The 11,984-nt window shown below is 41.7% G+C and overlaps 1 protein-coding gene across 1 annotated transcript; it reads left to right on the top strand.

The window, feature by feature from the left end:
• The first annotated feature begins 978 nt into the window (after nt 1–978).
• LOC113024701 (zinc finger protein 383-like) lies at nt 979–11,415 on the top strand. Its single transcript, XM_026171979.1, has 2 exons — nt 979–1,249; nt 10,420–11,415. Exons 1-2 carry the CDS (start codon nt 1,078–1,080, stop codon nt 11,196–11,198), a joined length of 951 nt encoding a protein of 316 aa, XP_026027764.1. The 5' UTR covers nt 979–1,077; the 3' UTR covers nt 11,199–11,415.
• The last annotated feature ends 569 nt before the right edge of the window (nt 11,416–11,984 follow it).

Here is an 11,984-nt window from a genome sequence, read left to right as displayed (position 1 = left end):
ACCGATGGTAGATATGGTTATTAGTGTGAGTAGGACGGAGCTCAAGAGTAGAATACGATACAAAATGAAGGAAAGGTGGCAAAAGCAATGGGAGGAAGAGAGGAAAGGGCAGTGGTTGTACAAAATCCAAAGGAAAGTGGGGGGAATGAGAAGTACAGGATGAAATAGGAGAGAGGAGACGATTATATCTCGACGGAGATTCGGACACACTAGTTTAAATAGCACCAAACTCCCGTTTGGCTCTTTTGCCATCAGAATTGTTGTCTAAAGGCAAAGAAAGATGCCCAACGGATTTACTTTACCAAACTGACCATCCCAGCCTTGCCGTAATGGTCCATTTGATTCACCTTTTATTGTTTATTTTATTTTCACTTACTGAATACGGGACAGACTTGACTGGGGGAAAGAAGGGGAGAAAGAAAGAGGGAAAGAGAAACAGCTGAGAAGAGGGACGGGGGAGAAGAGCAAAAGACAAAAACCAACAGAACGGGCAGAGAAAAAAAAATGCATATATCAATCACCTGGATCATAGCACATTATTTTTAATAGGTAAACACTGTACATGGGAGTGTGAATGCAGTAGGGAACAGGAAACAACAGAACATGTTTTATTGCATTGACAGAAGTATAATATTAAAAGGAGACAACTGATCAAAAAGCTGGACGATATGAAAGTGAAGTTTGACTTGATTGATTTATTTCACGTGAGCTTTATAAGTGACAGTTATCAGGCTGTATTTCGGTTTTTAAGGCAGACCCATTTCATCAGGGTTATTTTATTTTATTTTATTTTATTTTATTTTATTTTATTTTATTTTATTTTATTTTATTTTATTTTATTTTATTTTTGTCATTTCGGGCCTCACTCCACATCAGTTGGTGGCGGTAATGCACCATTTTGCTTTTTGCCAACCGCCAATAAACCCTATACAGAAGAAGAAGAACACTCGCGCTCTACCGGAACCTCACCACGTGACACAGGCGGAAGTAAACAAACAAACGCATCAACACCGTCCCACGCGTGTGTGTCTGATCACAGAGACTGCTGTATTGAGTGTGTGAGCTGCCGCACTAACAATGCCTTCAGTTCAGTATCTGAGAGAGTTTATCAACGAGCGACTAACTGCTGCTGCTGAGCAAATATTCTTGGAGTTTGAAAAAACGATCGTCCGGTACGAGCAAGAGATCGACCGTCAGCGCAGACTGATGGATATCACCTGGAAACCCGAAATAAAGCTGCACAGGACAGGTGAGTGTCACTCTGATGGAGGATCCTAATCACAGCTCTGCGGGACATTTATTATTGTGAAGGCTTTTTGGAGACGTAAGTAAGCAAAATGTATTTATATTCCACTTTTCACACGTTTTCAAACCCCCCGCCGTCTTTCGCTACTCAGGTTACACATGATTTATAAGTCACTTAGATAACTTCAAAATGTTATTGTTTGGCTTTTTTCAGTATTTTATTTGTTCCTGAGTAAATCGGTTTGGCTGAGATCAAAGTTATAGTTTTTACACAGCTGAATAAAGGTCAAGCAGACAACTGATTATCAGTAGTATGAGATGCTCGAGAATATACTGTATAATATAGGCTACGGTATCCTGTTATAGTTTGGATAGCAAGGAGTTTATTAAACTTCACCGAAACAATCTGCAAATTTCATTAAAATTTAATAAACTATCATCTTGTCTTTATTGTTAGTTAGCACATACCTTAAACATTTAAAGCTGTAAGCTAATGATAGTTATATAAGAGCAGATGCATGGTGGTGCAATAAGCTGTACGTTGTATGGCCAATGGATGCATGATCTGATTAGTCGACTAATCGCAGAAATAGTCGGTGAGTAGTCCATATCAAAATAATCGTTTGTTGCACCCCTAATTTATATGCCACTTTTGACAGATAAAAATAAATAAAAAATTATATTGGGAACTACAGTGAACGACAGAGAAAAACTGCACTGTAGGCTCCACCGAGCGAGATACTTAGTGGTGAGATATGTCGAAGAAGGACGGCTTCACCCCATTCTTGGATCGCAAGAAGTCACTCGGAGACACTGAAGTCCAACTTCAAATCTGTATTCCGCAAAGCATCTCCATATGGAGGTGTTAAGCAAGCAACCAGTGCCACTAGTGATGTGTCGGTGGCGAACAAAACGGCTCTTAGAGCTGGATCTTTGAAGTGAATGACGCGTACAAGCTCCGAAGCGCATACAAAATGCAACAGAAGTCCTCCAGGATGCTAGGCGCAGTGTTGAGCTTTTGTTACCTAGTGGCTACACAAGCCAAGAAGTACCAACGACCCGATTTGGTGTGTGGTAGCTGAACCACTTCTTCGCACGCTTTGAGGTGAAGGGACCAGAGGCAACAGCAGCAAAAACATTGGACAGCAGCAGCAGCCCAAGCCTCATAGTGCAGGAATATGAGGTGAGGCGCACACTGAGGGCAGTGAACCCCAGGAAGGCCACCGGACCAGATGGGGTAACCGCAAAGGTCCTAAGAGTCTTTCAGCTCTCCTTCTTATTCTTTCCTCATCTTCACTAAGATTTTCAACACTTCACTGTCCCAGTCCTGCATCCCGCCGTGCCTAAAGTCAGCCACAATTGTCCCACTGCCAAAGCATACTAACATTAGCAGCCTCAACGTTTACCGACCAGTTGCTCTAACACCTGTTATAATGAAGTGCTTCGAGAAACTGGTCCGACGTCACATCATGTCCTGCTTGCCACCCACACTCGACCCGCTCCAGTTTGCATACAGAGCTAACAGATCAACTGAAGATGCCATCGCTACAACACTCCACACCACCATCTCTCACCTGGAAGTGCAGGGCCGTTACGCCAGGCTGCTCTTTGTTGACTTTAGCTCTGCTTTCAATACGATACTCCCGGACAGACTAATAGTTAAACTGCTGGAAATTGGACTTCCGTCCACCACCTGCCGCTGGATCAGAGACTTCCTCTCAGACCGTGTACAGAGAGTTAGAGTGGGGCCTCATCTTTCCTCATCTTTCCTCAGCCTCAACACTGGCTCTCCACAAGGCTGTGTACTGAGTCCCCTACTGTACACTCTGTACACACATGACTGTGTTAGTTCCCACCCAGACAACACAGTCATCATATTTGCAGATGATACCACCGTGGTGGGGCTCATCTCAGGGGGAGATGAGACGGCGTACAGAGCTGAAGTTCAGAGGCTGTCAGATTGATGTGCAGTCAATAACCTGGACCTCAATACCACCAAAACAAAAGAACTGGTAGTTGACTTCAGAAGGAGGAAGTCCGAGCTGCAGCCTGTCAGCATCAACGGGGAGTGCGTGGAAACGGTCTCCAGCTTCAAGTTTCTGGGTGTGCACATAGACACAGACCTCCAATGGAGCTCTAACACCTCTGCGGTCTTAAAGAAGGCCCAACAGCGTCTCCACTTTCTGAAAATCCTCAGAAAAATGGACCTGAAGAAGGAGCTGCTGACCGTCTTCTACCGCTGCTCCATTGAAAGTGTGCTGACATATTGCATTGGTGTGTGGTTCTCCAGCTGCACCACAGCACACAGAAAGGCACTCCAGAGGGTCATCAATATGGCCCAAAAAATCATTGGACATCCTCTTCCCTCCCTGAAGGACCTGTACAGCACTCGCTGTCTCAAGAGGGCATGCAGCATCCTATGGGACTGCACACACCCAGGACACCGTGTGTTTAAGCTGCTGCCGTCTGGCAGGAGGTTCAGGCTGCTGAGGTCCCGAACAAATAGACTCAAGGACAGCTTTTACAACAGGGCATTAGCCCTGATCAATGTAAATAGCTGACCTGACTGGATACCTCCCTGGACTTTTTTAGGGGGAGGTAACAATGTTTAAAACGATAACAATAATATTTATATTTATAACAAGGTGCAATAATAATTAATGTGCAATAATAACAGTGTGCAATACACATACACTTATTCTTCTTTTTATACTAAGTTAATATACTGTGTTGTGTTGTTTGTTGTATTGTGATGTGTCATATCGTGTTGTGTTGTGTTATATGTAGTGCCGACGTAGGACAGTTTTTCCAATTTCATTGTACTACTGTACAATGAATGACTGTGCAATGCCAATAAAGAGTTATCTTATCTTATCTTATGGTAGTAACAGGCAAATGAACTTTTTTTTTTTTAATTATTTGAATATATATAAGTGCTTGTGTATAAATACACAAACAATACACATGTGCTTTCAATTGTGTAATTTAAGTGATCTAGGTAGCTCTGTTTTGGAAGTTCAGTTAACGCTAGAAATGTGTTTTGGAGTTTGTACGTGCCTAGTCTCTAGGGGCCAGCATATACAGTGGGGCAAAAAAGTATTTAGTCAGCCACCGATTGTGCAAGTTCCCCCACCTAAAATGATGACAGAGGTCAGTAATTTGCACCAGAGGTACACTTCAACTGTGAGAGACAGAATGTGAAAAAAAAAATCCATGAATCCACATGGTAGGATTTGTAAAGAATTTATTCGTAAATTAGGGTGGAAAATAAGTATTTGGTCAATAACAAAAATACAACTCAATACTTTGTAACATAACCTTTGTTGGCAATAACAGAGGTCAAACGTTTACTATAGGTCTTTACCAGGTTTGCACACACAGTAGCTGGTATTTTGGCCCATTCCTCCATGCAGATCTTCTCGAGAGCAGTGATGTTTTGGGGCTGTCGCCGAGCAACACGGACTTTCAACTCCCGCCACAGATTTTCTATGGGGTTGAGGTCTGGAGACTGGCTAGGCCACTCCAGGACTTTCAAATGCTTCTTACGGAGCCACTCCTTTGTTGCCCGGGCGGTGTGTTTTGGATCATTGTCATGTTGGAAGACCCAGCCTCGTTTCATCTTCAAAGCTCTCACTGATGGAAGGAGGTTTTGGCTCAAAATCTCACGATACATGGCCCCATTCATTCTGTCCTTAACACGGATCAGTCGTCCTGTCCCCTTGGCAGAAAAACAGCCCCATAGCATGATGTTTCCACCCCCATGCTTCACAGTAGGTATGGTGTTCCTGGGATGCAACTCAGTATTCTTCTTCCTCCAAACACGACGAGTTGAGTTTATACGAAAAAGTTCTACTTTGGTTTCATCTGACCACATGACATTCTCCCAATCCTCTGCTGTATCATCCATGTGCTCTCTGGCAAACTTCAGACGGGCCTGGACATGCACTGGCTTCAGCAGCGGAACACGTCTGGCACTGCGGGATTTGATTCCCTGCCGTTGTAGTGTGTTACTGATGGTGACCTTTGTTACTTTGGTCCCAGCTCTCTGCAGGTCATTCACCAGGTCCCCCCGTGTGGTTCTGGGATCTTTGCTCACCGTTCTTATGATCATTTTGACCCCACGGGATGAGATCTTGCGTGGAGCCCCAGATCGAGGGAGATTATCAGTGGTCTTGTATGTCTTCCATTTTCTGATGATTGCTCCCACAGTTGATTTTTTCACACCAAGCTGCTTGCCTATTGTAGATTCACTCTTCCCAGTCTGGTGCAGGTCTACAATACTTTTCCTGGTGTCCTTCGAAAGCTCTTTGGTCTTGGCCATGGCGGAGTTTGGAGTCTGACTGTTTGAGGCTGTGGACAGGTGTCTTTTATACAGATGATGAGTTCAAACAGGTGCCATTCATACAGGTAACGAGTGGGGGACAGAAAAGCTTCTTACAGAAGACGTTACAGGTCTGTGAGAGCCAGAGATTTTCCTTGTTTGAGGTGACCAAATACTTATTTTCCACCCTAATTTACGAATAATTTCTTTACAAATCCTACCATGTGAATTCATGGATTTTTTTTTCACATTCTGTCTCTCACAGTTGAAGTATACCTCTGGTGCAAATTACTGACCTCTGTCATCATTTTAAGTGGGGGAACTTGCACAATCGGTGGCTGACTAAATACTTTTTTGCCCCACTGTATATTTATATATAAACATATATAAATAAAACCACTGTATTAATATACTGTAACAACATGGGAATAGAGCAGCTGCGAGAGAATTCGACATTAATGAGTCAATGTTACGGAAGTGCAGCTTTTGGCTTTCCCCATATTTCAAAAGTGCTTCATCTCTTTGCTATGACTGTCGCCAGGCATAATTTGCAGACGATAATGGTTGTAGCTGCTGTGATGCTTTCGACCAAAACAGGCGCAGCTTGATGACATCATCAACATCCGCTATCGCGGTAGAGCAATTTAGTCAATATCTCTATCGTTGGCCAAATTTATATCGTTTCTATCGTATATCGTTCTGCAAGTCTTGAATTGGAGGCTGGCTTGATACAAGTGCTTTTTTTGTGGTGTAATTTTATAAATAGAATAGAATATGGCCCGCACTTCAACTTTTGCTTGAGTGTATTGCACTTCTTAGTTTTAACACCAGGGGGAGCTGCTGTTGATCAAGGCAGTTGCTCCACCAAAAAGGACAATCACAGAAGAAATTTACCCCAAGTTACTAAACATGGCAGTACCAAAGAAGTGAAAGGTAGAAAGTGAGTGCAGAAAATTTCAGACACGGTGGGAGAGTGAATATTTCTTCAAAGAATTCAAGGGGAAGTGTGTTTGTTTGATCTGCACTGAAACTGTGGCAATTATGAAAGAGTATAATGTACGACGTCATTATGAAACCAAACATCAGGCCTATGCATCCTATACTGGTGCTGAGCGAGAGCAGAAATTAAAGCAAAGGGTAGTGTAAGAGCCAATTAAAGGTTAATTTTATTGGTACTGGTAAAATGATTAGAGGAGAAATATATATGTTTGATGTTAAGAATATAATTCTAGTTGATTTTAAAATACTGTTTGTTAAATGTATAGACTATAGAAGTGCAACATTCTAATGCGCTTTTTAGTATTTTGGGCTTCCGGCACACTGTAATTACGTAGTTGGGGAGTCGGATAAGCTGGAAGCAACACAGTTTTTTGACCGAGTCTTGCCATGTAAATTAAAAGTTTCAATAAACATATTTTTTGCAAGAAAAGTACCTGGACTTGCTCGCGTTTCAAATGCATATTGCTGGACTGACTCCTAAAGGTGGTACAGAAGAGTGAAATAGAGACGGAGTGCCGCCACTACAGGTAGCTCTCCTGCGGGGTCAGCAACAGTATTTTTTCAGGCTCAAAAGGTCCAGAAAGAGGCTACAATAGCCAGCTATGAGGTCGCCCAACTCATCGCAAGACATGGCAAGCCTTTTTCAGTTGGAGACCTCGTAAAACACGGCCTTGTTAAAGTCACCGAAATAATGTGCCCGGAAAAAGTGCAGGATTCAACAACGTCAGCATGTCCAGAAATCCAGTTATGCGACGCATTGAAGACTTGTCAGCCAACATTAAACTGCAACTGTCTGATAAAGCTGTGCTTTTGATTTTTACTCCATCGCATTCGATGAGAGCACCGATGCCACAGACACCGCACAGCTGCTATTTTTTTTTGCGGGGAGTGGACGAGAGCACGAGCACTTTAGGTGAGTAAAAAATATATTCCACAGTACCCGTGTGTTAATGTGCAGGTACACATGCTTCAAATATCAATAATGCGCATCAATTCTGTCACTACCCTGCTTTTGCGCACCACTTTCTTATATGCGTTTTTCTTGTTAACACACAGAGTACACACCGCTGTGTGTACACACCATCTGATGCAGATCTGCTCCTTGATCAAGTGACATTTGTCTGGATTTATGGCACGAGTGGCAATCAGCAGCAGGATGGCCCGATTTACATACCCAGCGCAGCTGATACTCACCAGAATAATTTACTAAAATTATATGGACTCCTGTTATTAAGTCCAGTTCAGTCTGTTAATGTTGATAATCATTTCAAACGGACGTTAATAGATGTTTTGCTAAGCCTAATAACTTAAATAATAAACTTGAAATGTGCCCGTCCCATTTTCCCCTTTATTGTTTTTTCTCTGTGCTGTAAATCTTCTGTCTAAGAAGAAATCTGAGGCTGCTGTTCTGAGAATGAGGTACCAAAGCTTTTTCTGAATAAATCAATAAAGATCCATTTATGGAAAGCTGTGATGAAGGCAGTTTTGTCTTTAATTATATTCAACAATATAACACACATTTGACCACTTTTAAGTGATTTTTCTAACTTTAATACAGTAAAGTTAAGGTTATATACCTCATTTCTAGTAAGTGGCCCAGCCCCTCCTATATTTTTATGTTTGTGGCCCTCAGTGAAAGAAGTTTGGACACCCCTGACATAAACCTTTCAAAATAAAGGTGAAGATCCTGTTGAGATTCAAAATAAACTGAAATTATGACAAAATACATTATTTTCAAACATCACAATTCAGAATATGCATGAAACAAATTACTTCATGTTTTTATTTGAGGTAACTTTAAATGGTGCTTACAGTCACCACATGGTAGCTCAAACAGAAGGATCAGTCTAAACAAATCCAGGACCTTATTCCTAAATGAGGGGCTGCCTCTGTAGCAGGGACATGGTTTAGTTATGAAAAGTCTGACATGGACCTGAAAACTGTACTATGCAAATTATGGTGCAAACTGGTCCAGACCACAGACTCAAACATGACAAACCTCTTCTACCACCTACGCAAGAGTCATGTGACAGAGTATGGAGAGAGTTTATAGATGAGAAGCAAAAAAGAGGTGTTTTACATCGGGATATGAGATTTTGGTCATATCGCACATCCATAGTTTAATGTCTCAATGCACTCTGAAATGAAAGCAGAGCACAAATAAGCACTTGGAGTTAAAAAAGAAATCATGAATCAATTAATAGACCAAAATGTATTCTAAAATTTTGACTCATCAAAGTTGCCCCCTTTGGCAGCTATAGCAGCTGAACACAGCCGTGACATTCTTTCTCCAATAGAAATCAAATATTCTTCCATATCTGTTGCTGAAGTTCCCATAAATGTGGACCTTGTAGTTGCTTTGCTTTCACTCTTCTGTCCAGTTCATCCCCAACCAGCTCGGTGGGGTTTAAGTCTGGCGACTGTGCTGAGCACTCCGTGTTTTCAAGCAAACCGTTTTGTTCTTTTTTTCTGAGGTAGTTCTGGCACACCCTGGGCTTGTGTTTTGGCTCATTATCTTGCTGACCAACTAGGTGCATACCAGAGGGTACCGCATGGTGCTGCAGAATGCTGTGGTAGCTGTTTTAGTTCAGGAAGCCTCTCAATCTGTACAAGTCACCGACCCTGGATCCAGCAAACAGCCCCAGACCATCACACTTCCTCCTCCATGTTTGAGGGTTGATGCCACACACTGTGACCCATCCTTTCCTCTCATCAACGGCCCACAAAGATCCTGCATGATGAACAGAAAATTTCAAGCTGTGCTTGAATCTGTTGCCCTGTGAGCCGTAATTCACGCAAGCTGTTAACGCTCAGAAACTTGTCCTCTGATTCAGTCGTGTCTTTGGGCCTGCCAGACCTCTTGCAGTCAGAGTTTGTTTCTTTTGATGTTGAATGAAACTGTACTCACTGATACCTGGTCTTTTTTTGCAGTGTAGGAGAGACCTACATTTTTCAGTTATATGATGTTCTGTCTATCTTCCATTGTTAATTGCCTTTTTCTTGCCAACACACTACTTTCTGCAGTAAAATACTGTTGCTCTGATGCTCCAGAGGGTATGTAACCACAGTGTGTTCCAGCACTGTTTTTATGCAGACAGAGGTGTCTGTAAGTAATCCAGAAAAGTGGGAACCCCTATAGCACATGTGTCAAAGTCAAGGCCCGCGGGCCACATCCGGCCCGGCGTACATTTATATCCGGCCCGCGAGATCATTTTATATAGATATACTATTATTGTTATGCATGGCCCGGCGATATGAGGCGCTAATAACATACAAACTACAGGTCCCATAATGCAGCGCTGCAGCCTCCTTGCTGAATGCTAGGCTAACTGGGAACCTTCCCGCGTCAATCAAGTCAAACTTCTGTTATTGCAAAGCTGGCTGCTCACAATGGTCGAGAGAAAAGTTGATTCTGAAAGCAGAGCCTTTCAGCGCCAGTGGGTGACTGAATATATGTTTACAGACATTGCTGTAAACATATAGTTAGTCTGTCTGTTAGTCTATCTGGTTATTGTTCCCACTGCTCTTGCACATGTGCTACAATCAGCTGATTTTAGTTTGCCATATGCCATTACATTTATTTTCATTGCACAAAAGGAGGAGACCATGATGGTAAAGTAGAAACTGCATCCAGGACAAAACGGCTGCTAACACAACTATGGCTCTGTGCAAGCACCTGTGCAGACAGCATGCTAACGCTAAGCTAGCCAACAGCCATAGATATCAAGCATAATTTAATTATTTTTTTGTGTTGTCTATTTGGTCAGTATGATTTTTTTCTCTATTATCACTTCACTTTTCTTTCTCTATTATCACTTCACTTTTCTTTTAATTGTCTCCTTTTCCCCCTCCAGACATCCCACAGCAGCATGTCTGTAAGGAGGAGGAAGTTGTCGCTGACCAGCAGCTGTGGAACCAGGAGATGAGCTCCAATCTGGACCAGGGGGAACCAGAACCTCCACAGATTAAAGAGGAACAGGAGCAACTCTGTAGCAGTCAGGAGGGAGAACAGCTGGCACTGAAGGAGGAGATTCATGCCTTTATGCTGACTGCTGCTGAGGAAAAAGACCACAGTGAACCAGAACCAAAAAGAGACCATCTCAACTGTGTCAGCTCTGATGTAACTGTGAGAGAATATCAGGGAGCAGGGAAGAAAGGTCACAATAATGTAGAATACCAACCTACACCAGACAGTCAGTGTAAGTCTGACAAAACTAAAAAGTCTTTAAAATGTGATGTTTGTGGAGAAGTCTACAAATATAATTATGAAATGGATATGCATTATAGAATCCATACAGGGGGGAAGCCGTTTTCCTGTAAAACATGTGGGAAAAAGTTTGTACATAGGAATTCTGTAGTGAAGCACATGAGAATCCACACAGGAGAGAAACTATATCATTGTAAAATATGTGGGAAAAGGTTTGTACATCGTTCTCTAGAGAAGCACATGAGAATGCACACAGGTGAGAAACCATATCATTGTAAAACATGTGGGAAAACGTTCAGCCGTAAAAGTAATTTAACAGAGCACATGAAAATCCATACAGGTGAGAAACCATATCATTGTAAAACATGTGGGAAGGCATTCAGACGTGGTAGTCATTTGTTTCGCCACATAAAAATACACATATAGAGGTGTACTCTTTTAACAAGATTAACAGTTTAGCAAGCTGTGTAGAGCGCAAAGTTGAACAAGTCAGCGTGGTAACTAATGGTAGACACAGCATGGTAGGAAGGAGGTTATGGTTAGTTTCATTTTAAAAGTAGGTGGCAAATTTTGACAAACTATTCTATTATGCTAGTAAGCACTCTCTGCTTACGACCAAAGTTTTAGGAGTGACAGCGGTGAGAGAGAGAGAGTTTTGAGATGTGAGAGATTTGTGAGAGATTTGTGAGAGATTTGTGACACTATAGTATGGAGTAGAGCTGGGCGATATGAGATTTTTTCATATCACGATATGTTTTTTTCATTTCAGGCGATAACGATATCTATCACGATATAAGCCAAATAACTATATTTGCAAGATTTAAATGTGCCGTTGCTCACAAGTAAAATGTGAAATAATCAGCAGCTTGTTTTTATTTAAATATTTATTTCCCATAAGTTCAACAGGGTAGATGTACCAAAGAAACATGAGACTTTTTCAGATAAATAAAGGCGAATATTGCAAACTATACAAAAGGCAGCCGCTAAAGCGTTTAAGTTTCAAAATAGAACAAACGAAACAGACTAAATTGTCAATTCCACTTAGAAACAAAATATTAATTCTAAAAATAAATCTTACTTTATTTTACAGAAGAACAGACAAAACTAACTTTTGTCAATATCAAATAAACTGAGAACTAAAAGGAAATTCTCAATCTCTCCTTGTTGTATAGCTTAGCTTTTCAAACAGTTTTAATAGTTACTTTAGTCTGA

This window comes from Astatotilapia calliptera, chromosome 6 (genome assembly GCF_900246225.1).
Source record: "Astatotilapia calliptera chromosome 6, fAstCal1.2, whole genome shotgun sequence".
NCBI classification, from domain to species: domain Eukaryota; kingdom Metazoa; phylum Chordata; class Actinopteri; order Cichliformes; family Cichlidae; genus Astatotilapia; species Astatotilapia calliptera.
Note: the sequence above shows the minus strand (reverse complement) of the source record. Positions and strands in the feature narration are given on the sequence as shown.

Bases quoted from the DNA above. Each gene is read 5' to 3' on its own strand.
- LOC113024701 (XM_026171979.1), top strand. From the start codon at position 1,078: ATGCCTTCAGTTCAGTATCTGAGAGAGTTTATCAACGAGCGACTAACT. The intron at 1,250-10,419 runs GTGAGTGTCACT...TTCCCCCTCCAG, and splicing joins AATAAAGCTGCACAGGACAG to ACATCCCACAGCAGCATGTC.